Below are 19,019 nucleotides of genomic sequence, written 5' to 3' on the forward strand. Positions count from 1 at the left end.
ACAAAATTGTCTGTCATTTCTTGAGGGGCTCGAGGGGGACGAGGTAAACTCGCACATTGAAAATAATATTTAACATCAATAAAAAATATTCTGTGTCCTTAATAGACAACTATACTTACAACACAACTATAAAGATTTGCAATACACACAAATGTAATTTTTACACATACTAACAAACACATCGCTTACACTTATTACACAGAATATTTGATTACTTGATCGATGTTCTATTTGCTGTTCCGGCTAAAGAATTGATTCTTTTTAGTATTGTTTTTATGATATAATTAACTGCAAAATACTTACAAATTAAAAGTAACTCTATCTTATCTTATATTAAACTAGACCTTGTTAACCGTTTTTTATGCTATTTACAAACCGGCATTTTAGGAAGCTCTTTACACAAATACAAATGATTACAACAAAGATGCATCGATTCTGATCCTTTTGTAATTGATCTGAGTTTCAGGTACATGGACAAATGTGGACAACAAATAAAAAAAGACATGAGAGAATGAAACCGGGTTCCGCCAATGTCTTGCTTATAAACGAACATGGCAGCACTAGAAATAAACTGTCAAAAATTTTGTCAATTGCAAAATGTGTCAAATTATCAATGTCACTGTCACTGTCAGTGTCAGGTGAAATGAAATATTTTTCTTGATTTTTTTTTAAGTGTGTCTTCCTTACCACGTGACATTGGCGAAGTAAATTGTACCCAATTGGTACAGCAGCAAGCCATATAATCAAAAATTGAATTGAATTCTTGATTTTCCAAATTTCTGAGATCTTGATTTTTATTTTTTTACACTGGTAAAATATTGTTAGCTGTTTATCAAAATGTTCAACGTTACGTCGCGTTTAATTAAGTTGCCAAAGGAAGTAACAATATTAAGGAAAGTGCCACAATTTGCTACTGCAGTTGTTTGCAATCAATCACCTAGCCAAAGATATTATTATAGTAACAAAAATCAGAACAATGAAGGTTTGCGACGATTTTCATACAAATATTTGTTATATTCGGCACTATTTGGTGCTACAGCATATACCTCATATAAGATTTGGTAAGTAGATGATATAAGAACCAATTTAGATGCAAATCATGGTTGTGCCCACGGTTCACCCGCATAGAATTTATTCCTGTCGGAATAAAAAATGAATGTAGTCGGCATACTATACCAGACTATGGTCTATGTCTGTGTCAAATTTCATCCAGATTCATTTAGTTTATCATATCATTCAGATCAATATAAGCTGTGATAAAGTAACAATCACCATAGAATACTTATTAAGTTTTCTGATATTTTCCAATACCAATTTTGTAATTACAGATGGGCTGGCAAATTTTTTGCGCCAACCACTTTTCCTTGGCTTGCCACCATTAAACATGGGCATGATTTTCAAAATAAAGATTCAGAAAGCATGTAATTGAAATAAACATCTAGCTGATAACTATCATGGCTAGATATTTATTGTAATTCTTTCTCTTTAATTATAATTTAAAAAAAAGGCCAAAAATTAGGTATAATATACTCATTTTGCTGTGTCTTCAACAGTGTCTGCTTCCATTTAATTTTTATTATTTAGTAAATTATTGTTATTAATAACAACTTTCCATTGCCAAACTCATTAGATGCTAGATTAATTTATTGATATACTACATTCCATATGCAAGGTTTATAATAGGTAGGTTTATTAGATTTAAATATTTTTACAGGTTAAGATATCAAATAATTCCTTCAATAACAGCTGCTGAAGAGATTGTAGAAACTGATTCGGAATGTGAGGTTGACACCAGAAAGAAAAGATATAGAAAAGAAAAGATTGGTTTTAGAGACAGAAAGGTTAGTAACTTTAATTTTAAAGTCATAAAGACTTTTGGGATTGGGTACGATAGTCCAAGGGGCAAGAATAAAATCCATGACTTCTTGGTGCTGGGCCTGGCTCCTAACTGTAGAACTGTTGAGGTTTTATTTCATTTGACAATTCCTTTATTTTTAACTGTTGACAAAATTACTTCATTGTACAAAATATTTTATTTTGTAATTTATTTAACTATATATTATTTAAAAAAAATAAATGATATCTTATAAGTTTTTTGTTATTTATTGTTTTTCTTATTTGTTTATTTGCTTTTTAGTTATTTTGTTTTATTTCTTTTGACAGATAATTGAATATGAAAACAGAATGAGAGCATATTCAACTCCCGACAAAATATTCAGATACTTTGCAACTGTAAAATTGACTTACGGAGACAATACAGAAGTGTATATGACACCTGACGATTTTCTGCGAGCCATCACACCCGGCATGAAGCAGCCTGATGGTACTTGATTTTTTTAAAGAATTTGTGATTAATTCTTAATACCTTGACTTGTTTGTGTTAACCTTCGAATCAATTTTCAATTTAATACTTGTGTATACAGTTCAACAAAACAAAATATCTACCAAACACTGTTAAGGCCATCTGTTGCGGTGGTGGAGTCATCTCAACTATTTTTATTAATGGGGGGGTTTTTTTTTTCAATATATTTTCTTAATTCACCTGGCTTTATTGCTCTGTTTTTAGTCCAGTCACACTTTCATACTTATCTAGGCAAAAAGTCCTTGTTAAATGTAACGAGTATCTTCATGACATGCTCGTGCAGGCAATGTTTGATAGTTCATAGCATGATAGATATTAAAAAGGCATAGGTAGGTAGTAATTTGAACTTTTTTGTTTACTGCTGCTTTCCTGGAACTTGGATAGATAATTGAATATGAAAACCGCATGCGCCAATATTCCACACCGGACAAAGTATTCCGGTACTTTGCCACTCTTCAAGCTCAGCATCATGATCAGCATGAGGTCTTCATGACACCTGATGACTTTCTGCGCTCCATGACGCCTGGAGTTAAACAACCTGATGGTAATACATATTGGAACAAATTTTTCATGTTGATAGATGACAATATAAACATATTAGCCATTGGATGTTAGTGGATAACAATAATACTATAAGAACAAAATTTCACAGAACATACAAAGAACATCCTACAATGCTCTGATTTGTGCCTTCTGTATACAATGATTTCAGTGACAACAATATCCTTTAGGATAGATTTATGCTATGCAAAGTATCTCAAAATTATAGATATAAGGCGCTCGTCGTACGGTCGGCTTCAGTATGCTCGTGGCGTTCGAGCCGTCCACATTTATTGTTGTGTAATTCTTTATGGATTACTTGGGATAGGCGGGGAGAGTGACTTGAGTGGAAAAGGGGAGTCTTAGTTAATTGTCAAAGGCGCTTTAAACCCTACACACAACGTTCACAAGTGCGTGACTGCACTCAAGATCATTCTCTTCCATTATAAGGACTTATTTTGGTTACAGTTTGATTTGTTAATTAAGTTGTCCTGACAAAATTATATGTTGTTAATCAAAACCTTTGTTTGACATTGGTTTCCTATTTTTGTCAGTCTGCTAAAAGTGGCTTATTTTAGAGATACTTTACATAAATTCTAGGCTCAAATCTTCTAAAGTATAAATATGGAAGCTGCAAGTATATGATGTATTTTTTTGTACAGACTATATTTTTTGTTTACAGGTTTAGGACTTGATCAATACAGAAGATATGATCCGAAGGTAATTTCTAGCTTTGTAAACCACTAACCCACTAAAGTGTCACACACTTTAATAGTCATTGTTCATAGTAGTGTTGCAAAAGTCCTTTTAAGGTTTTAAAATTGATTTCCTTTGTATAAAGTTAAAAACAATTGACTACCAGACTAAATCTTAACACTATAATAATAGACAAACCACATAGCTAAATTTTCGTATGTGCAGTACATGAGTATGGGGGTAAGATGAGACAATAGATAGATAGTAGATATATAGGGAAGAGAAGCGGGCAGCAGGGGGACAGTTATGTACCCCCACTCCATAAGTTTAATGAAATTGTAAAAACTCATTTATTAAATTGAGATTACTATGAATAGTTTCTCAATGATAAGGATGCTTAGAGGACATTTGACTGGCCGTAATCTTTACATGGGAAGTAGAAATAACTATTTGTTAATATTGTAAATGATTCTTATTTTAAAACAACAGATTTTTTGCCTTCTGTGACTACAAACAGAGAAGCTTATTTTTAAAATATTTACTTGAACTAAGCTTACTTGAAATTTTGATTTGAATTTACCTATTTTTCTACCCTCTATTGTCCTATCCCGCTGCCCTGTAGGGCGCGGACGATGACATAGATCGTGATTTGTCTATTTATACTTAAAAAAGATTTTTTGCGTGTGAGAACCTTTAAACTACCTACATGATGAATATAAAAAACAACTTATTGTTGTACAAAGTATTAACAATGATTGAATGGATCGTTTTAATATTATTTGATTACCTAATAAGTATAAGTGTTGTTTGGTAATTATAATTATACTTTAAGTAATTATAGCGCCGGCAATTGAATTATTATCAATGCACACTTGTATTATCAATACATTTGTAACTGTAAGCTACAAATAAAAATGTTTGCCGTCTTATAAATCAATCTGTGGTCAACAACAAATATAAAGTCCGGACGCTCAGAAATTGCGTTTTTGACAGGTCGTGATCGAATGGGACATTCAATTACATTTGCCTCGTTATTTTGTCTCATCACTACAAAGACAAAGAGTTGGCATAACCTTGAAACAGCGCAGTTCAACAAACATGAACGCCAGTTCCAATTTACATGGCCCATTCAATTACGACCTGTCAGAAACGCAATCTCTGAGCGGCCGGATTTTTGAATAAATGACAACCAAATGTATTGAAAAATATTAAATAAAATGTTTAATTTATTAAGAAAATAGCAACAATAATAGCACTATCCCTTATGGCACTGTCGCTGTCACTGTCTTTTACACTACTTTCTTGTCTTTTCAGAACATCGATGAGGTACTGTCTTTCGCCTCTCCTTCACAAACTATCTACCGCTCACTATTTTTGTAAAAAAACAAAATCGTTTTGGTTTTCTTTTATATGCACAAATTTTTATAACCATCGCCATGGGGTAACTTTGTGTCCAAAGTAATTTTGGCGGTCAATATGGGATATACACTTTCTATTATCAATTGATTTAATTGCTAAATTATGGTAAAAATTAAACAACCACTAGGAATACTGTCATTTTTAAACATTTTGTTGTTATATTGTTATATAAAAATACTTAAAATATTTTTTTAAAACACCGCCATTTTAGCGCGCTATGTCGCCGCCAACCTTGACGTCACTAATTTCAAAAGGCACATTTCTATTGGTTACTAGAACTTGGTAATACCTACGCTACCGTGCCATAACATTACACTGTATCTTCAGATACGGTGTTTTCTGGTACATAAGTGAATTCCTTGCACGAGGTTACATTTATTGGCATTATTATATTTTTTGAAGATTCAAAAATCCCTGAGAAAGACTTTAAAAGTACACTGTCCCTAAAATCAAAAAATCAAAAAAACTGCGATTTCTTAACAATTGATGTTTTTAGATACAGAATATTGTCATGGCACGCAGTGTATACGTCACTTTTCCAACGGACTAATAGCGAAACTTGCTGTACTTAAATACTAAATACACACACACATACCAATAATACAATAATACCAAGAAATACTTACAAAAATAAATATATTACCTTAATTTGGATCAGGTGCAATCGTATCTTTCGGACTACGTAAGTCTAAATAACAACGTACCTACACGTGTGTTCCATAGTCAATAATCTCAAAAAATATATTCACTGATCAATCTCATTTTCATTGACCGAAGTTACATTGATTGGCAAAGTTACCTATACAGGTGATGGTACTTGCCCCCACTATGCTAATATGAACCTAGTGACCCAATTCGCTCCTTTCAAGCTGACCGCATATTATAGAAGAGCCGCAGGGCAAACGCCGAATATGACGCTTTTTACAATACCTAAATAAATGAAGACCAAACTATAAACTGCAACCAACATTAAGCAGTCAACAAAAAACTTAAAAACAATTCAACCGACGTCACAAAGACAATAAAACGCAAAAAATAAGATTATACGTTTGAGCGAAATATATGGAATTGAAACAGTTGTGCAGTAGTGCCACTAGACGGCGCTGTTTCAATTCCTCAGAAATTCGCGTTTACGTTAACGCGATAGTATCAGTATCAAACTGCCACTAGGTCCTTTGGACGTACTCTGATGTTTGGAGACAGTTCACAATCACATTTTCTCTGAAAATTTAATTTCAAAAAGCACATATTAATTTTACCTTAAAATATTTGGTCAACATTGTATTTTCTTTTTTATTTAAATAATTAAACGTCTTCGCATCAGACCTAGCCGCATGTTGCTATTATCTATATTTCATTATTTGTCGGGAAGAATTCCTTTCGATTTGGTATTTTTCAATAAGTAGGTACTAAAAAAGCGTTATATTAAGCGCGAGCTGTAATCTTGATCATAATTAGTCGACACCCTATAAATTAAATACATATTCAATTTGTATTGCAAATCCTTTTCTAGCTATTTACATTTGTTTGCGAGCAAAGGTTTTACTTAGTTTCACACGTCATTATATTATGCTTCCTTCTTAGCATTACTTTAGATTCTATGAGCATGGTTTTTGATTTTGATTTCCTAAGTTTATGTGAGATAGTATACCAAATTAGCGACGCCTTACGTAGCCGCTTCTATACTTAATTACCTAAGTTTCATATTTTACTTTCCCGAATCCTATTGTTTTGAAATTATTAGATAATTTAGGTAAAAGACGTTGAACACGTCTAAATTATAAATATATAGATAGATGATATTTTGTTATATACCAGCTGACAATTAGATATAGACAGATTGCGTTTAGATAGAGAAAATTTTAGCTTAGATTGATCATACGCCTAGCAAAGTTCAAATAAGTTCCATGTATTTTGTACAATTTCGAACGTGTTTCCTCAGACTATAAGCCAACGCCTCAACTTGGATCTGGACGAGGATTCCATATTCTACAAACTGGGTTCGTCCGGTCTTATCACCTTCAGCGACTACATATTCCTGCTGACAGTTTTGTCAAGTAAGTAAACAGATAACAACTACTCTCTTTTTAGATTTTTTAAGTAAGTCTTCTTTACGCACGATTGACTTAAGGAGTAAGTTGGGGGAATGCGTTACGAAAATTATCGGGCGATGCATGCTGCCAACTACAGGCATGGAGAAACGGTGTTGTTATTTTAAACTACCACACTAGATGGCGTTTTTAGAGAACTTGGAAACAATCCATTTTTCTTACACTTCAAGAACCTGTTATGCAGTAATGCCTGAGGTTCATAGATGGTCTACAACACACTGGTTTTTTAGAACGTTCGCACTTCGGTGTCGTCAATGTACTTAGGAAACAGTTAATACAACTGTAACCGATAATACTGACCTCTTGTGTTTACCATAATGACTTAAATTATTTTTAAATACAAGTACCTAATTGGCATGCACCTCCAACTTTTCAGATGTGTGCATTTTAAGAATTTTAAGAAAGAATCACGTGTCTCAAACGGTAAAGGAAAACATCGTGAGGAAACCTGCATACCAGAGAATTTTCTTAATTCTCTGCGTGTGTGAAGTCTGCCAATCCGCATTGGGCCAGCGTGGTGGACTATTGGCCTAACCCCTCTCATTCTGAGTGGAGCTCAGCAGTGAGACTAATATGGGTTGATAACGACCTAACTGTTGCCTAACCTGCCTGTTGCTCTACAATGTGATTTAGTATTAGAACATTACGATCTCGATGCAGAATTAGTATCGATTAGAATGATTTTACTTCACTTGACTTTATTTATTGATTCGTAATTATTGCATGGAATAACTTAACTTAATACTAATCCTTTATTCTATGATTTCTATATAAATACGACTATCTCTATGTGCAAGTTGATTTCCCTATCTTTACACAGCAAGATAGCGTAAGTTATAACACATCAAAGTAAATTTAAATATAATTTATTTTCTTACATAACGTCGGTAAATATCTGATTTATAACCAAACATTTCAAAGTCAATTCCATATATTTCCAACAACTTATCTAACATTTCCTCGTCTAGCTGTCCAAAATAATATTTTAACAAAGCCGAAGTATTTTTTCCATCGCGAGACTTGTTCATAACTGTCCGTAGACGCATTCTTCTATTGGTGACTCTCCTGCCCAATATGTGACCGAGCCCCAACTGGTGTACGACGTAAGCGGAGTCTCTCGATAAAGTTTCAACTTTGGCTATCACTGTGAAGTTAGCTGCACACGGTGTGCAAAATTTATAATATGGCGCCCAATGTTCATCCAGAGTGACGTCCCCAGAAGCATGTTTCTTTATTAAGTAAGCTACGAACTCGTAAAACGTAGGGCCGAAGGATTTTATTGTTCCCAAAACCTTAGTCGCCGCTTCCCGGTGTGCTGCGACAATGGCTCTTGCAAGTTTCCTATAGTACGGTGGGGTTATATTCTCAAGTTTGTCCCTGTAGGCGGAGAGTAGGCGTACGAACGGCTCGCGTACGACCAAGAGAGACACTACGCCGGGCGTATTCACAGCATCCTTTAATTCCTCTTCACTGGGTCTTGGATATTTTTTTCGCGCCAGCATCAGCGGCGTATGGCGTGTACGAGCCAAAAACTTCTTGTCATAACCACCTGTAAAGATTTTGTTATTACAATCATTTAGAATAAATATTTAAATAATAATATTTCTGGAATATCTTACCTAATATATTAAAATTATATAACCACGAAGTACTAGCGGCTTTAAATATATTACACCATACAATATTGTGAGCATGATCAACAAAGAATTCCTTGCTGTTAATAATCTGTGTGGGAAGAGACTGGGAATGACAAACTTCCTGCACTTTAGCGACTCTCTGTTCTAATTCAGTTATGGTTGCATTGTCTGGCTCGAGCCAGTCGTTATTAGAGGAGGCTGGTTCTTCATCCTCGCCTAAAACTGGACCCTGCATCTAAAAACAGTATTTCAATTTACTGCCTACATCGGTACTGTCATACAAAAAACATGAAAATAACTGAAAATAGCAATAGTTTCTTGGCGTAAATCTAAAAAAGACGCGCGGAGAGCCCTTGCCAAATTTGAGAGAACGGCTGACAATTTTAAGTTTACTAGAAATATTCAAATGTAAGTTGACAAAGGCTATATGTAAAATAATAATTAATTGTTAATCTATACTGTTTTAATTTAAATAAATGTTTTTTTTATGTATACTTATTAAATGTGTAAATCAAACTAGTTAGTTATCCGTAAGTTACGAATTACTTTGGTACCAAACTACTAGGTACTCAAAACGTAACAACCCGTAACAAAATCCATAGATGCATTAAAACTAACTACTCGAAGCATACGCTCAAGACTTCTACGAGTACGTGAAAAGAAGACTCTGACCCTTCTAACTTCGAGGAACAAAGGTTCATTCAAATTTCCACAGCCATTTCGTTTCCTTTAAGTTAAAATTTTCAAAAATCATTTAGCTAATCACTGTCCAAATTGTAAAGCCTTTTTAAGAAAAATTTCAAATACTTTATAGATTATCAGCAAAATATCACAACTACAAGTAACAAAAGAAATATTTATTTCGACGTCGGACTTCGATAAAAACGATAAAAATAGTTTCATTTATTAGATTACTTCCGGACACCCATTCAAATCGGTTCAGCCGTTACAGAAATTAGCCCGGACAAATAAAAAGACAAACAGACAATTTTTTTTTTTATCGTAAATAGCTACGAGTTATAAGCACTTAAAAAACACTTGTTTTGAAATACAGTCACTTCAATTTTATTTATATGTAAGTATCGGTGATTTACTCGTACCAGCCACTTGGTGTAATTGTCAGGTACAGACCAATCCTTCACCGCAGTGTTCCCACTGCTCTTCAATATCGTCATCTTCATCACGATCACGTAAAGAGTCGCCCAGAACAGAAACGTCACAGTTTTGGCGCCACATCTTAAGCACGGGAATGCCTTTGTTATAAGTCGCGAATGAAATCTTTTCATTCGGATTTTCATTTTGGCGCGTCATGTGGTCACGAAAATAATGTTAGGGAGACACACAAAAAGGTATTAAAAAATTAAATTTTGTAAATTTTAGTTTTAAGAAAATAAATGGACGTAATTGGCTAGATCATCGCGTCTCTAGTGTCGTGCGTATCTCGTTTAATGTGAGAGCTACTGACACAGCATCCCTGTACGGAGCATGAGCAAAATTAACGATTTTCTGTGATGTCGTCATTGGACCCTACTTCAATGTACTGTAAATTATTTAAATAGGCTTTTGTTTATTTGACTTATGTTTTAAATTGTATGGCACTCGTATATGAGACAACTAGCTGACGCCTCGCGGTTTTACCCGCGTAATTCCCGTACCCGTGAGAATACGGGGATAAAATATATCCTATGACAGTCGCAAATAATAAATATAATAGCTTTCTAGTAATAAAAGAATTTTCAAAATCGGCTTAGTAGATTCAGATATTAATTACGCTGCAAACCAAAGCTCGTCCGGGGTAGTAACCGCCACACTTATTTCTGCTACCAAAAACTCATGAGGTTTAACACCTGTGTTTCAAGTTTGCTAACACAAAGTAAACGGTTTCACGACGTGTCCATATATGTCCTGGAATTCTAGCCACGATACATATCGATTCGATTTCGACAATCGCTAACGCTTCGAAAATTTAAAATATATGGGAATGTAAAGCTGGCGTTTTTAGGTAAAGCTCAATCTAGAATAATCTAAGGGCTGTTTACTGAACACCACTGCTTGATAAATCATATACTGAATACTAGCGGACAAATTATGTACAAGTACCTATTACTAACTATGAACTTCCTCCCTGCAAAATTTCATCTTTGTTCTTCAAGTGGTTTTCAGTACTTCGTGATGAGTATCAACCTTTTGCTTTATATATTTTGATTACAAATGAATTATAAACAACTCTTTATAACTAAGTTAGTTCGAAAAGCCGATGTATTAGGTTGGGTTAACAAGGCGCTAGAATGGCGACACCGCACCGAAAAACGGCAGTGTTGGTCGACCCTCCACTTGATGGAATGAGGACATCGAGCGGGTTACAGGAAGCCGATGGATGCTGGCGGACGGTTGTGTTTGGTCCATGCAAGAGGCCCATGTCCAGCAGTGGACGTCCATCGACTGATGATGATGATGATAAACAACTATTAGTGACTTGCAATATTACTTTCAGCGTCTCGTCGCCACTTCGAAATTGCGTTCCGCATGTTCGACCTGAACGGTGACGGCGACGTGGACTGCGAGGAGTTTGAGAAGGTGGCCGCGCTCATCCGGCAGCAGAGCAGCATCGGCTCGCGGCACCGTGACCACGCCAATACTGGCAACACGTTTAAGGTATCTACCATCATCATCAGTTCAACGGCCCACTACGTTTTCTTTTTTTTTACTCTTACTTAGAAAACTGATGATGCAATCTTGAAATAACATCCCCCCTCCCATTCGTCTGGCTAATACTAAATTCTCTTTTAAAAAACAACTTCGTACAAATTTATTAAATTTACAAAAATCAGAATGTGTGGCGAACTTAACAAAATATTTTATTAAAAATAATTTCGAATTGGGCTTCTTTATTAACGTTTATTTATAATTTTTGTTTTCTATAATTTTATTTTGTTTCCTTTCATAATGGTTTTATACTGCTTTCTCTATTTACTTATTACATATTAGGTTTATAACCTTCTTCAAAGTTTCTTTGTTCTGTTCTTCCCTCAATAGGATCCGACAGAATATCAGCGTTGTAGGTACAACATTCTAGCTGAGTCGGATCCATTTTATTGGCACAACACATTTAATTCTATAAATAATAGTTATAAGTATTAAGATGTGTATTCGTTTTAAGTCTTCAATGTGTTGTGTTAACAAATAAAGTGTTTTCTATTTAAGTGTTAAGATATTAAGCGGGTTAATATTAGAATTAGAATGAAAAATCGACACGCCTTTCGGTTTCTACAAGAGATCGTAGCGGAACGCTAAATCGCTTTGCCGGTAAAGTGGTAACTAGCCACGGGCGGGAGCTAGGCCGTGACCTTAAAAAATGTGGTGGGAACTAGTCAGACCTTTTTTTTAACGTGGGGAAATTCTCATGGATAGTTGCGGCATTAAAGAGTAACATACATCCAAACATACATCCATACAAACTATAGAGTTTTTATTATTAGTAGGGTATCCGACCAGAACTATGAACTTCGCAGTTTCAGAGATAGTGAAGTATGCTGACTTCGAATATTACTATCTATAGTTCAAAATTTAAGTATAGAGGGTAGAACTGTGTTTTAAGTTGAGCTTCCATTAGCGAATTTTAAATTCTCAGTTTATCCTCTTAAATCACATGAAATTAGTGTATAGCAGTAATTGATAATTAGATTCAGTAATAAACCCACAAACCTAAACAAACTAACGGTTGCTCTGTAATAATGCTATAACTTGGTTTATTTTTCAGGGTATAAATTCAGCACTTACCACATATTTCTTCGGACAAAAGCTCGACGAGAAATTGACTATAGAGAAATTTCTGGACTTTCAACAACAGCTGCAGAAAGAGATTCTCTCCCTGGAGTTTCAGAGAAAACAACCAGGTACGTAAATTGTAAGACACCGATTAAAACTGTCTATAATAATTTACATCACTATTACCTATTATCAAAAGTCCTTCGTTGCGTCTGTCTGTCTGCTCACGATAAACTCAACAACTACTGAACGCATATCTATACAGATTTTCTGAATATATACTGATTTATGAGAGATATGACTATAATTGTTTGTAAACGTCAAACCTCCTGAGAGCTTTTATCCAAAATGCTACCTTACTCCTTTGAGATATAACAAAACAATACCTATAGCTTGGCAAGTTTTTTGTAGACACTCCCATGATATGCGGGCGAGAGGGGGGAAAAAACTCCGCGGGTGTGAAGTCGAGCGCGCGGGGCATCGCTACCCCCTTCCGGTCTGCGCGGACCATCGAGAGTGTTACGAACGAATTTGCCAAGCTATGGTGGGATATACCTCATTTATAGATCTACAAAAAAGTCCTTGATGACATACACAAGTATCATTCTTTGAAGATAAGCGCTCTATATACATTATTAACTTTGAAATTTGATTTTTCTCACTGCAGACTACGTACCTACTAACCCAATAAATTATATACCAAAAACGAATTTAAAGCTAGCCATATTTTAGTGAACATTTCATCGTAAACTTACTGCACAATTTGATTGAAGATGAGAACGGTCGCATAACCGAGGCAGACTTCGCGGAACTGTTGTTGGCGTACGCCGGGTACCCCGCTAAGAAGAAGGCGAGAATGCTAAAGCGCGTTAAGAAAGCGTAAGTACTCATTATTAATATCAATTATCAATTATTTTATGTTACAAAAACCTCAAATATTCTATTTATCTTATGTCCTATTTTAATGACAGATCATTTACAGCTTTCTCCGAAAATCTTCTTATTTTTCTCTTATTATTCTCTTATGAAAATACAGGTATATGTAATGACCAAGCATGTTGTAATTAATCGCAAGGATAATCGTCTTGTGCATAGTAAGATATGAGAAGTTTTTAATTATAAGACGATTTATTTGAAAGCATCTTCGTTAGTAAAGTAAATATTCTTTCATTGATTGCTATCTAGAGACGTATAATTATTGTTTGCTATGTCTAATAATAAAGTGTAGAAACGGAACATATAAATAAACATATAGTAAATACTACAGAAATAATGTAATGCTAATCGTCTACGATTCACCATATACCTGCAATCTGCAATCAGTTATACCTAACATAAACCGTCTGTATTATTTAGGTAGGTACTTGAGCCTTAATAATTATTTATCTTTATATTAAAACGTTAAGGTTCCGAGACCACGGCGTCGGTATAACAAAGGACGACTACCTGAAATTCTTCCACCTTCTCAACAACGTGAACGACGTGGACACTGCGCTCACGTTCTACCACATCGCGGGCGCGTCCATCGACCAGCCCACGCTGCGACACGTCGCCAAGACCGTGGCGCACGTTGACCTCGACCCGCACGTCGTCAACGTCGTCTTCACAATCTTCGACGAGAACAGTGAGTAATATATTAGCTAAATTTCTTTCACTGTAAAAGACATAGACACAGCACGTTCGACCAAATCGCGGGCGCGTCCATGGACTTAATATCACATCTTAGACGCGTCTTTCGACCTTCTACCACATCTCAGGCACGTATTTCAACGTTCTACTACATTGTGGGCACATCAATCGACGTTCTACTACATTCCTGGCGCGTGCATCGACGTTCTACTACATTCCTGGCGCGTCCATCGACGTTCTACTACATTCCTGGCGCGTGCATCGACGTTCTACTACATTCCTGGCGCGTGCATCGACGTTCTACTACATTCCTGGCGCGTGCATCGACGTTCTACTACATTCCTGGCGCGTCCATCGACGTTCTACTACATTCCTGGCGCGTGCATCGACGTTCTACTACATTCCTGGCGCGTGCATCGACGTTCTACTACATTCCTGGCGCGTGCATAGACGTTCTACATTCCTGGCGCGTGCATCGACGTTCTATCACATCGCTCGCGTCCATTGACTTTATTCCACATAGCCAAGACTAGTTCGAAATCAAATGAAAAAAAGAAGGACGTTGGTGTCGACTTATGACATGAGTAGATGAGAGACAATGACAAAGATTGTTTTAACGTAAACTTCGTTTCCAGTGGACGGACAACTGAGCAACCGCGAGTTTGTGGCCGTGATGAAGAATAGGCTTCTGCGAGGATTGGAGAAACCGAAAGACACTGGCTTCGTTAAACTAATGTATTCGCTCATTAAGTGTGCGAGGGACACTAAACCCGCAATTCTTGACTTTTAAGGTATGATAACAGAAATCACGTTTTTTTGACCGCGGAATTCAAATTAGAGAATCAATATTAAAAAAGGATAAGTATCTAAGAGTATTTTTTTTTCTATGCCGTATTATGTTCTTGCCTTTTAAGCTTACCTTTCAATAGTGTAGTTTTGCATATTTATTGCGATCATTTTTGTACTATTTTTTATTAAAATCGTATATCTGGGTGAAAAACACATTATAGGTATTTTTAATTTTTTATAACATCGGATTTTTTGTAACATCCATGGCAGGCGGCTTAAAACCTTGTTGTTTGAAAGTCCGTAAGAGAGGCCATATTATATGATAGGCCTACCTAAATCTTGCAAGCACTCGGAACCCACGCCGCATATGACTGGGACAAGACGCCTCTCTCACAGTACACTACCTCTGCAAGATACTACAAGAACGGCCTTCTCTCTTTTTGGGAAAAACCTTAATCTTTACAAGATAGATTAAAATAAAATTTAATAAAAATTACGTTAAGGCGTCGAATATTCTTTTTGACTATCCTTATATTGTTGCTTTTTCGTAACACGTATAAAGATGAGTTTAAAAGCGAAACTTTATCGAAATATCGAAAAAACTTCGTACGTATTCATTAAAGACTATTCACGTGGTCAAGGTGCCAGCTTTTACATAACTGAGTTTAATAATATAAGGTCACCAATTTTCGAGTATCATTATGTTTCATTAAGCTCTCTAATTTAATTAAAATATGTACAATTTACACTATTAAAATATGTAAATTGTAAGCACTAGTCACGAAGATCAAATTATCTTAGCATAGGTAATAATTAATATTGTGAGAAATTAGCTTACTACACAAAATATTATAATGTTCATCACAATAACAAACTGTTTCGTTAAACCTATTATTAATAAAATATGTTTTATACATACATTATTATGTATAAAATCAAGTGTTATTTAGTTATCTTATTATCATCCTTAAATAAGAGTATTTATGGATATTCTTTATATAATTAATATTAAGTATATATTTTTTGTAAATATTTTAAAATGACTTTATAGCTTATACTAATGTATAGTTTCACGTTTGTTTAATTCATACATAAATATGTATTTCAAATACATAAAATCTCCATTTAAATTCAAGTAAATACAATTTGATTTTGCATGCCATGATTTTGCCAGAAAACTATATCTGTGTTCATCTAGTCGTCGTATTAATGAGATATACCACCACCACCACCAATATATCATTCTATTTAAGAAAAGTAACAAATCAATTAATATTATAATAAGAAAAAACATATACAGGATGGTCGGGAGTATTTCCCATAACACTAGGGTTATATTCTTTAACAAAAAATAATTTAAAATGTTTGAACATTTTAAATTATTAGTTGGAACATTTGTTCTTAAGAAGAGAGTCTTGGAGTAAATAATGTTTCTTTTGTAAATAGATCTTAAAATGTGTTCCTTATACGCATCCTTATAATGATGACCAAACTTATTCATTGATTAAAATGACATAACATGGATAGACACGAATTATTTGAATTACTTTGTATGAAAACATAAAAACTTTTTTTTTACTTAATAAAATATTAGTTAAGCAGTTCGGTTCCTATAAGTTACCTCGTCAACACTTTGAAGTTATGGGAAATACTCCCCAGTACCCTGTATAATTCAGTTTCTTTTTTATAATTATTGTCATCGATTTTTACTATCATTTTATTTTAGTGAATTATTTGATGGCATTTTAACAGTTACAATATTCCGTAAAAGGAATAAATAAAATGTTATTAGTTATAACCAAAATAATGTAATCGATTGTGGACATTTGGTATTACAGTAATTAATAATTAAATTATTATGTTAATTAATATTTAAATAATATCTTAGTCATCTCTTTTGTGTTCATAGGTTTAAGATTGTTTACAGGTGCGTTGATAATTTTATCACGAAAGTCGAAATTTATTTTAAGGACATTTATTACATATTTTTTTGTTTGTATATTATAATATAAGAGAAATGTTAAAAATAAAAAAAAACAATTATTTACTTTTTTTCATTGTTACATTATACTCGTATATATCCTTGTTTGGATTTGGTTATTTTATAGTACTAGTAAATATAGAAACTATATGCCCTTAAGATATAAGGGCATATAATTTTCTCATATTTTATTATTGATATTGTTCTAAATATAACAGTTTCTTGCAATAATGACTAATGTGGGTTCAAATACATTTCTATTAAGTTTCTTTCAAATCAGAATTTTGCAAACACTAATTAATTATGTTTTGCAAACACTACAACCTAGTTTTTTAAAGTAGGTAAGTAACTTGTGAAATAACCCCACTTAAAATCGATTTTAATTAAAGCATAGTGTATAAAGTTCATTTAAACTGGGTTCAATAAACCTATTCGGGAAAATTACACATTCTTTACAAAAAAAAAACAACCCACATTTGTCGCCGGAAAAATCGGGAGCAATGAACTGAAAACGAAAATTGCTAATTTTCTTATTGGCCCAGAAACAGCGCGCGGCGTTCGCTTGTAAATCACTCGGACTACCGAGCGTCGAACGTCCCGCGCGTATGTACTCGTCGCAAAAAATAGACGCACATTTAATGTTGCCCAGAATAATTCGATAATAGACATCGACACTGACCGAGCGACGCCGCTGTGGACTCGACGGACCGACGCGCGCGCCATCTGGTGAGTTTGCACTGTTTTGTGATTCTACCGGTGTACGGTTGGTCGAAAAGTCGTGGTTTTCATGCCAACCACCTACACTTGAAAATTCCTCTTTGCTGCTCGTAAAATATCGTATGTAGCACTGTTTATCTATCAACACGGTATGCTCTATACAAATGTTTTTTTTTCAGTTGTTTTATCATTTGTAAGATGATGAAGATAACTATGATATGCTCTAATATTTTTGATTTAAATACAAAATCCTTGTTTTATGTTCGTGAATACCTAACATTTTTATTTAAAAAATGATGTTTTAATTCCCTAAATCCATAAGTAGGTACAAGATTTTGCTACAACTATATATTTAAAAGAATAAAATAAAACTAAGCATTATTTAAACGAATTTATTCAAATTAGTACTTAGTGTAGCTAAGTAAAAGATTTTTGGTAAAAGGTTTCGATTTCATGTAAAAATGCGTTCCTGTTGTGCTGAATTTTGTTTAGTTTAAACAAATAAACACACTTATCTTGTTACACTTGTCGTGCCAAACCTGACATAGAGGTGTTCTGATGCTTATACTAGTTTTGGCATTGATTTGCCCAAATGGTCGAAGTATCAGGCACCAATAGTGTTAAGGAGTTGTGTGGTACTATTTTAAAACATTTCTTTTGGTAAAGTATAACACAAAAGTAGTAGTTTTGTTAATCCATGAGTAAGTACTATGAACATAGAATTAGTATACCATGTAACTATTTTCACAGATAAAGTTGTGAGGCTGAGAAGATATGCCGCTCTACCAGCGACCGGCATTTTGGCGCGTGCCACATCAGCGCCCAGACCCTGATGATGAACCCAGGCGTTCTAGACGGGTATGTTTATTTATCATCTTCTCTTCTTGGTTGCATTCTTTGTTGTTGAACGTATTCGCACTGCAGTTGTTGTGTACTTCACAACTCCTTTCCAAATACTAATATGCCTCAAAACGTTTTGAGGCATATTAGCGACAATAGTTATAAGCGCATGCGCACTAAGATCTCATTGTCTACATAGCGCTCTCATACCATCACAAGAAAAGGAAGCAATATTTTCAAAATGTCCTTTTATTGCTATGGGAAGAAAGAGAGACCGATACGTAGACAAAAATTAAACAAAAATATCGCTCTCTGTTGTTGCGATGGAAAGAAAGAGTGACGTGGACAGATTTGTCTACGTCACGTTTGTATACGCGGTCTACGCCCACTGAGCAGGTTAGGTTATCGGATGCGTTTTTCCTCAACTTTGCCCACAACTATGAAATTACCATATCACCTTTAATAGATTTCACATACTGCTATAATCAAAAGTATAATAAATTATTTTTATATATAGCACCTCAAAACTC

General features: G+C 34.5%; 3 protein-coding genes across 9 annotated transcripts in view; 2 read left to right on the forward strand and 1 right to left on the reverse strand.

The window, feature by feature from the left end:
• The first annotated feature begins 704 nt into the window (after positions 1–704).
• On the forward strand, positions 705–16,996 carry LOC112055279 (calcium uptake protein 1 homolog, mitochondrial). Of its 6 annotated transcripts, none has more exons than XM_024095308.2 (12): positions 705–1,061; positions 1,715–1,841; positions 2,747–2,906; positions 3,585–3,622; positions 4,913–4,924; positions 5,676–5,699; positions 6,960–7,074; positions 11,260–11,420; positions 12,526–12,661; positions 13,307–13,412; positions 13,940–14,157; positions 14,798–16,996. In XM_024095308.2, exons 1-12 carry the CDS (start codon positions 838–840, stop codon positions 14,950–14,952), a joined length of 1,476 nt encoding a protein of 491 aa, XP_023951076.2. In that variant the 5' UTR covers positions 705–837; the 3' UTR covers positions 14,953–16,996. The 6 variants fall into 6 exon arrangements, with proteins under 6 accessions (XP_023951076.2, XP_023951100.2, XP_023951121.2 ...); XM_052882542.1 differs by lacking the exon at positions 2,747–2,906 and adding an exon at positions 2,164–2,323 and having other exon boundaries at positions 708–1,061; XM_024095332.2 differs by lacking the exon at positions 5,676–5,699.
• LOC112055366 (carbohydrate sulfotransferase 11) lies at positions 7,979–10,207 on the reverse strand. Of its 2 annotated transcripts, none has more exons than XM_024095453.2 (3): positions 9,897–10,207; positions 8,748–9,000; positions 7,979–8,677 (listed from the first exon to the last, which is right to left on the reverse strand). In XM_024095453.2, exons 1-3 carry the CDS (start codon positions 10,074–10,076, stop codon positions 7,995–7,997), a joined length of 1,116 nt encoding a protein of 371 aa, XP_023951221.2. In that variant the 5' UTR covers positions 10,077–10,207; the 3' UTR covers positions 7,979–7,994. The 2 variants fall into 2 exon arrangements, with proteins under 2 accessions (XP_023951221.2, XP_023951213.2); XM_024095445.2 differs by having other exon boundaries at positions 9,866–10,197.
• Positions 16,997–17,477: 481 nt separating the features above from the next.
• LOC112055306 (PDZ and LIM domain protein 3) overlaps positions 17,478–19,019 on the forward strand; it is a 32,887-nt gene continuing 31,345 nt past the window's right edge. Inside the window, exons 1-2 of the mRNA XM_024095374.2 lie at positions 17,478–17,658; positions 18,400–18,507. Coding sequence (XP_023951142.1) covers positions 18,424–18,507 — 84 coding nt within the window. The 5' untranslated portion in view covers positions 17,478–17,658; positions 18,400–18,423. The remainder of the gene's footprint in view (positions 17,659–18,399; positions 18,508–19,019) is intronic.

Source organism: Bicyclus anynana, chromosome 7 (genome assembly GCF_947172395.1).
Source record: "Bicyclus anynana chromosome 7, ilBicAnyn1.1, whole genome shotgun sequence".
Classification (NCBI taxonomy): Eukaryota; Metazoa; Arthropoda; class Insecta; order Lepidoptera; family Nymphalidae; genus Bicyclus; species Bicyclus anynana.

What these genes read in the sequence shown, in the direction of transcription:
- LOC112055279 (XM_024095308.2), top strand. Translation starts at nt 838, where the DNA reads ATGTTCAACGTTACGTCGCGTTTAATTAAGTTGCCAAAGGAAGTAACA. An exon ending in AATCGTATCTTTCGGACTAC is followed by an intron (nt 5,700 to 6,959) that starts GTAAGTCTAAAT and finishes GTGTTTCCTCAG; the next exon opens with ACTATAAGCCAACGCCTCAA. An exon ending in ATACTGGCAACACGTTTAAG is followed by an intron (nt 11,421 to 12,525) that starts GTATCTACCATC and finishes TTTATTTTTCAG; the next exon opens with GGTATAAATTCAGCACTTAC.
- LOC112055366 (XM_024095445.2), bottom strand. Translation starts at nt 10,063, where the DNA reads ATGAAAATCCGAATGAAAAGATTTCATTCGCGACTTATAACAAAGGCA. An exon ending in ACAATTACACCAAGTGGCTG is followed by an intron (nt 9,001 to 9,865) that starts GTACGAGTAAAT and finishes TACTGTTTTTAG; the next exon opens with ATGCAGGGTCCAGTTTTAGG. An exon ending in ATATAATTTTAATATATTAG is followed by an intron (nt 8,678 to 8,747) that starts GTAAGATATTCC and finishes AAATCTTTACAG; the next exon opens with GTGGTTATGACAAGAAGTTT.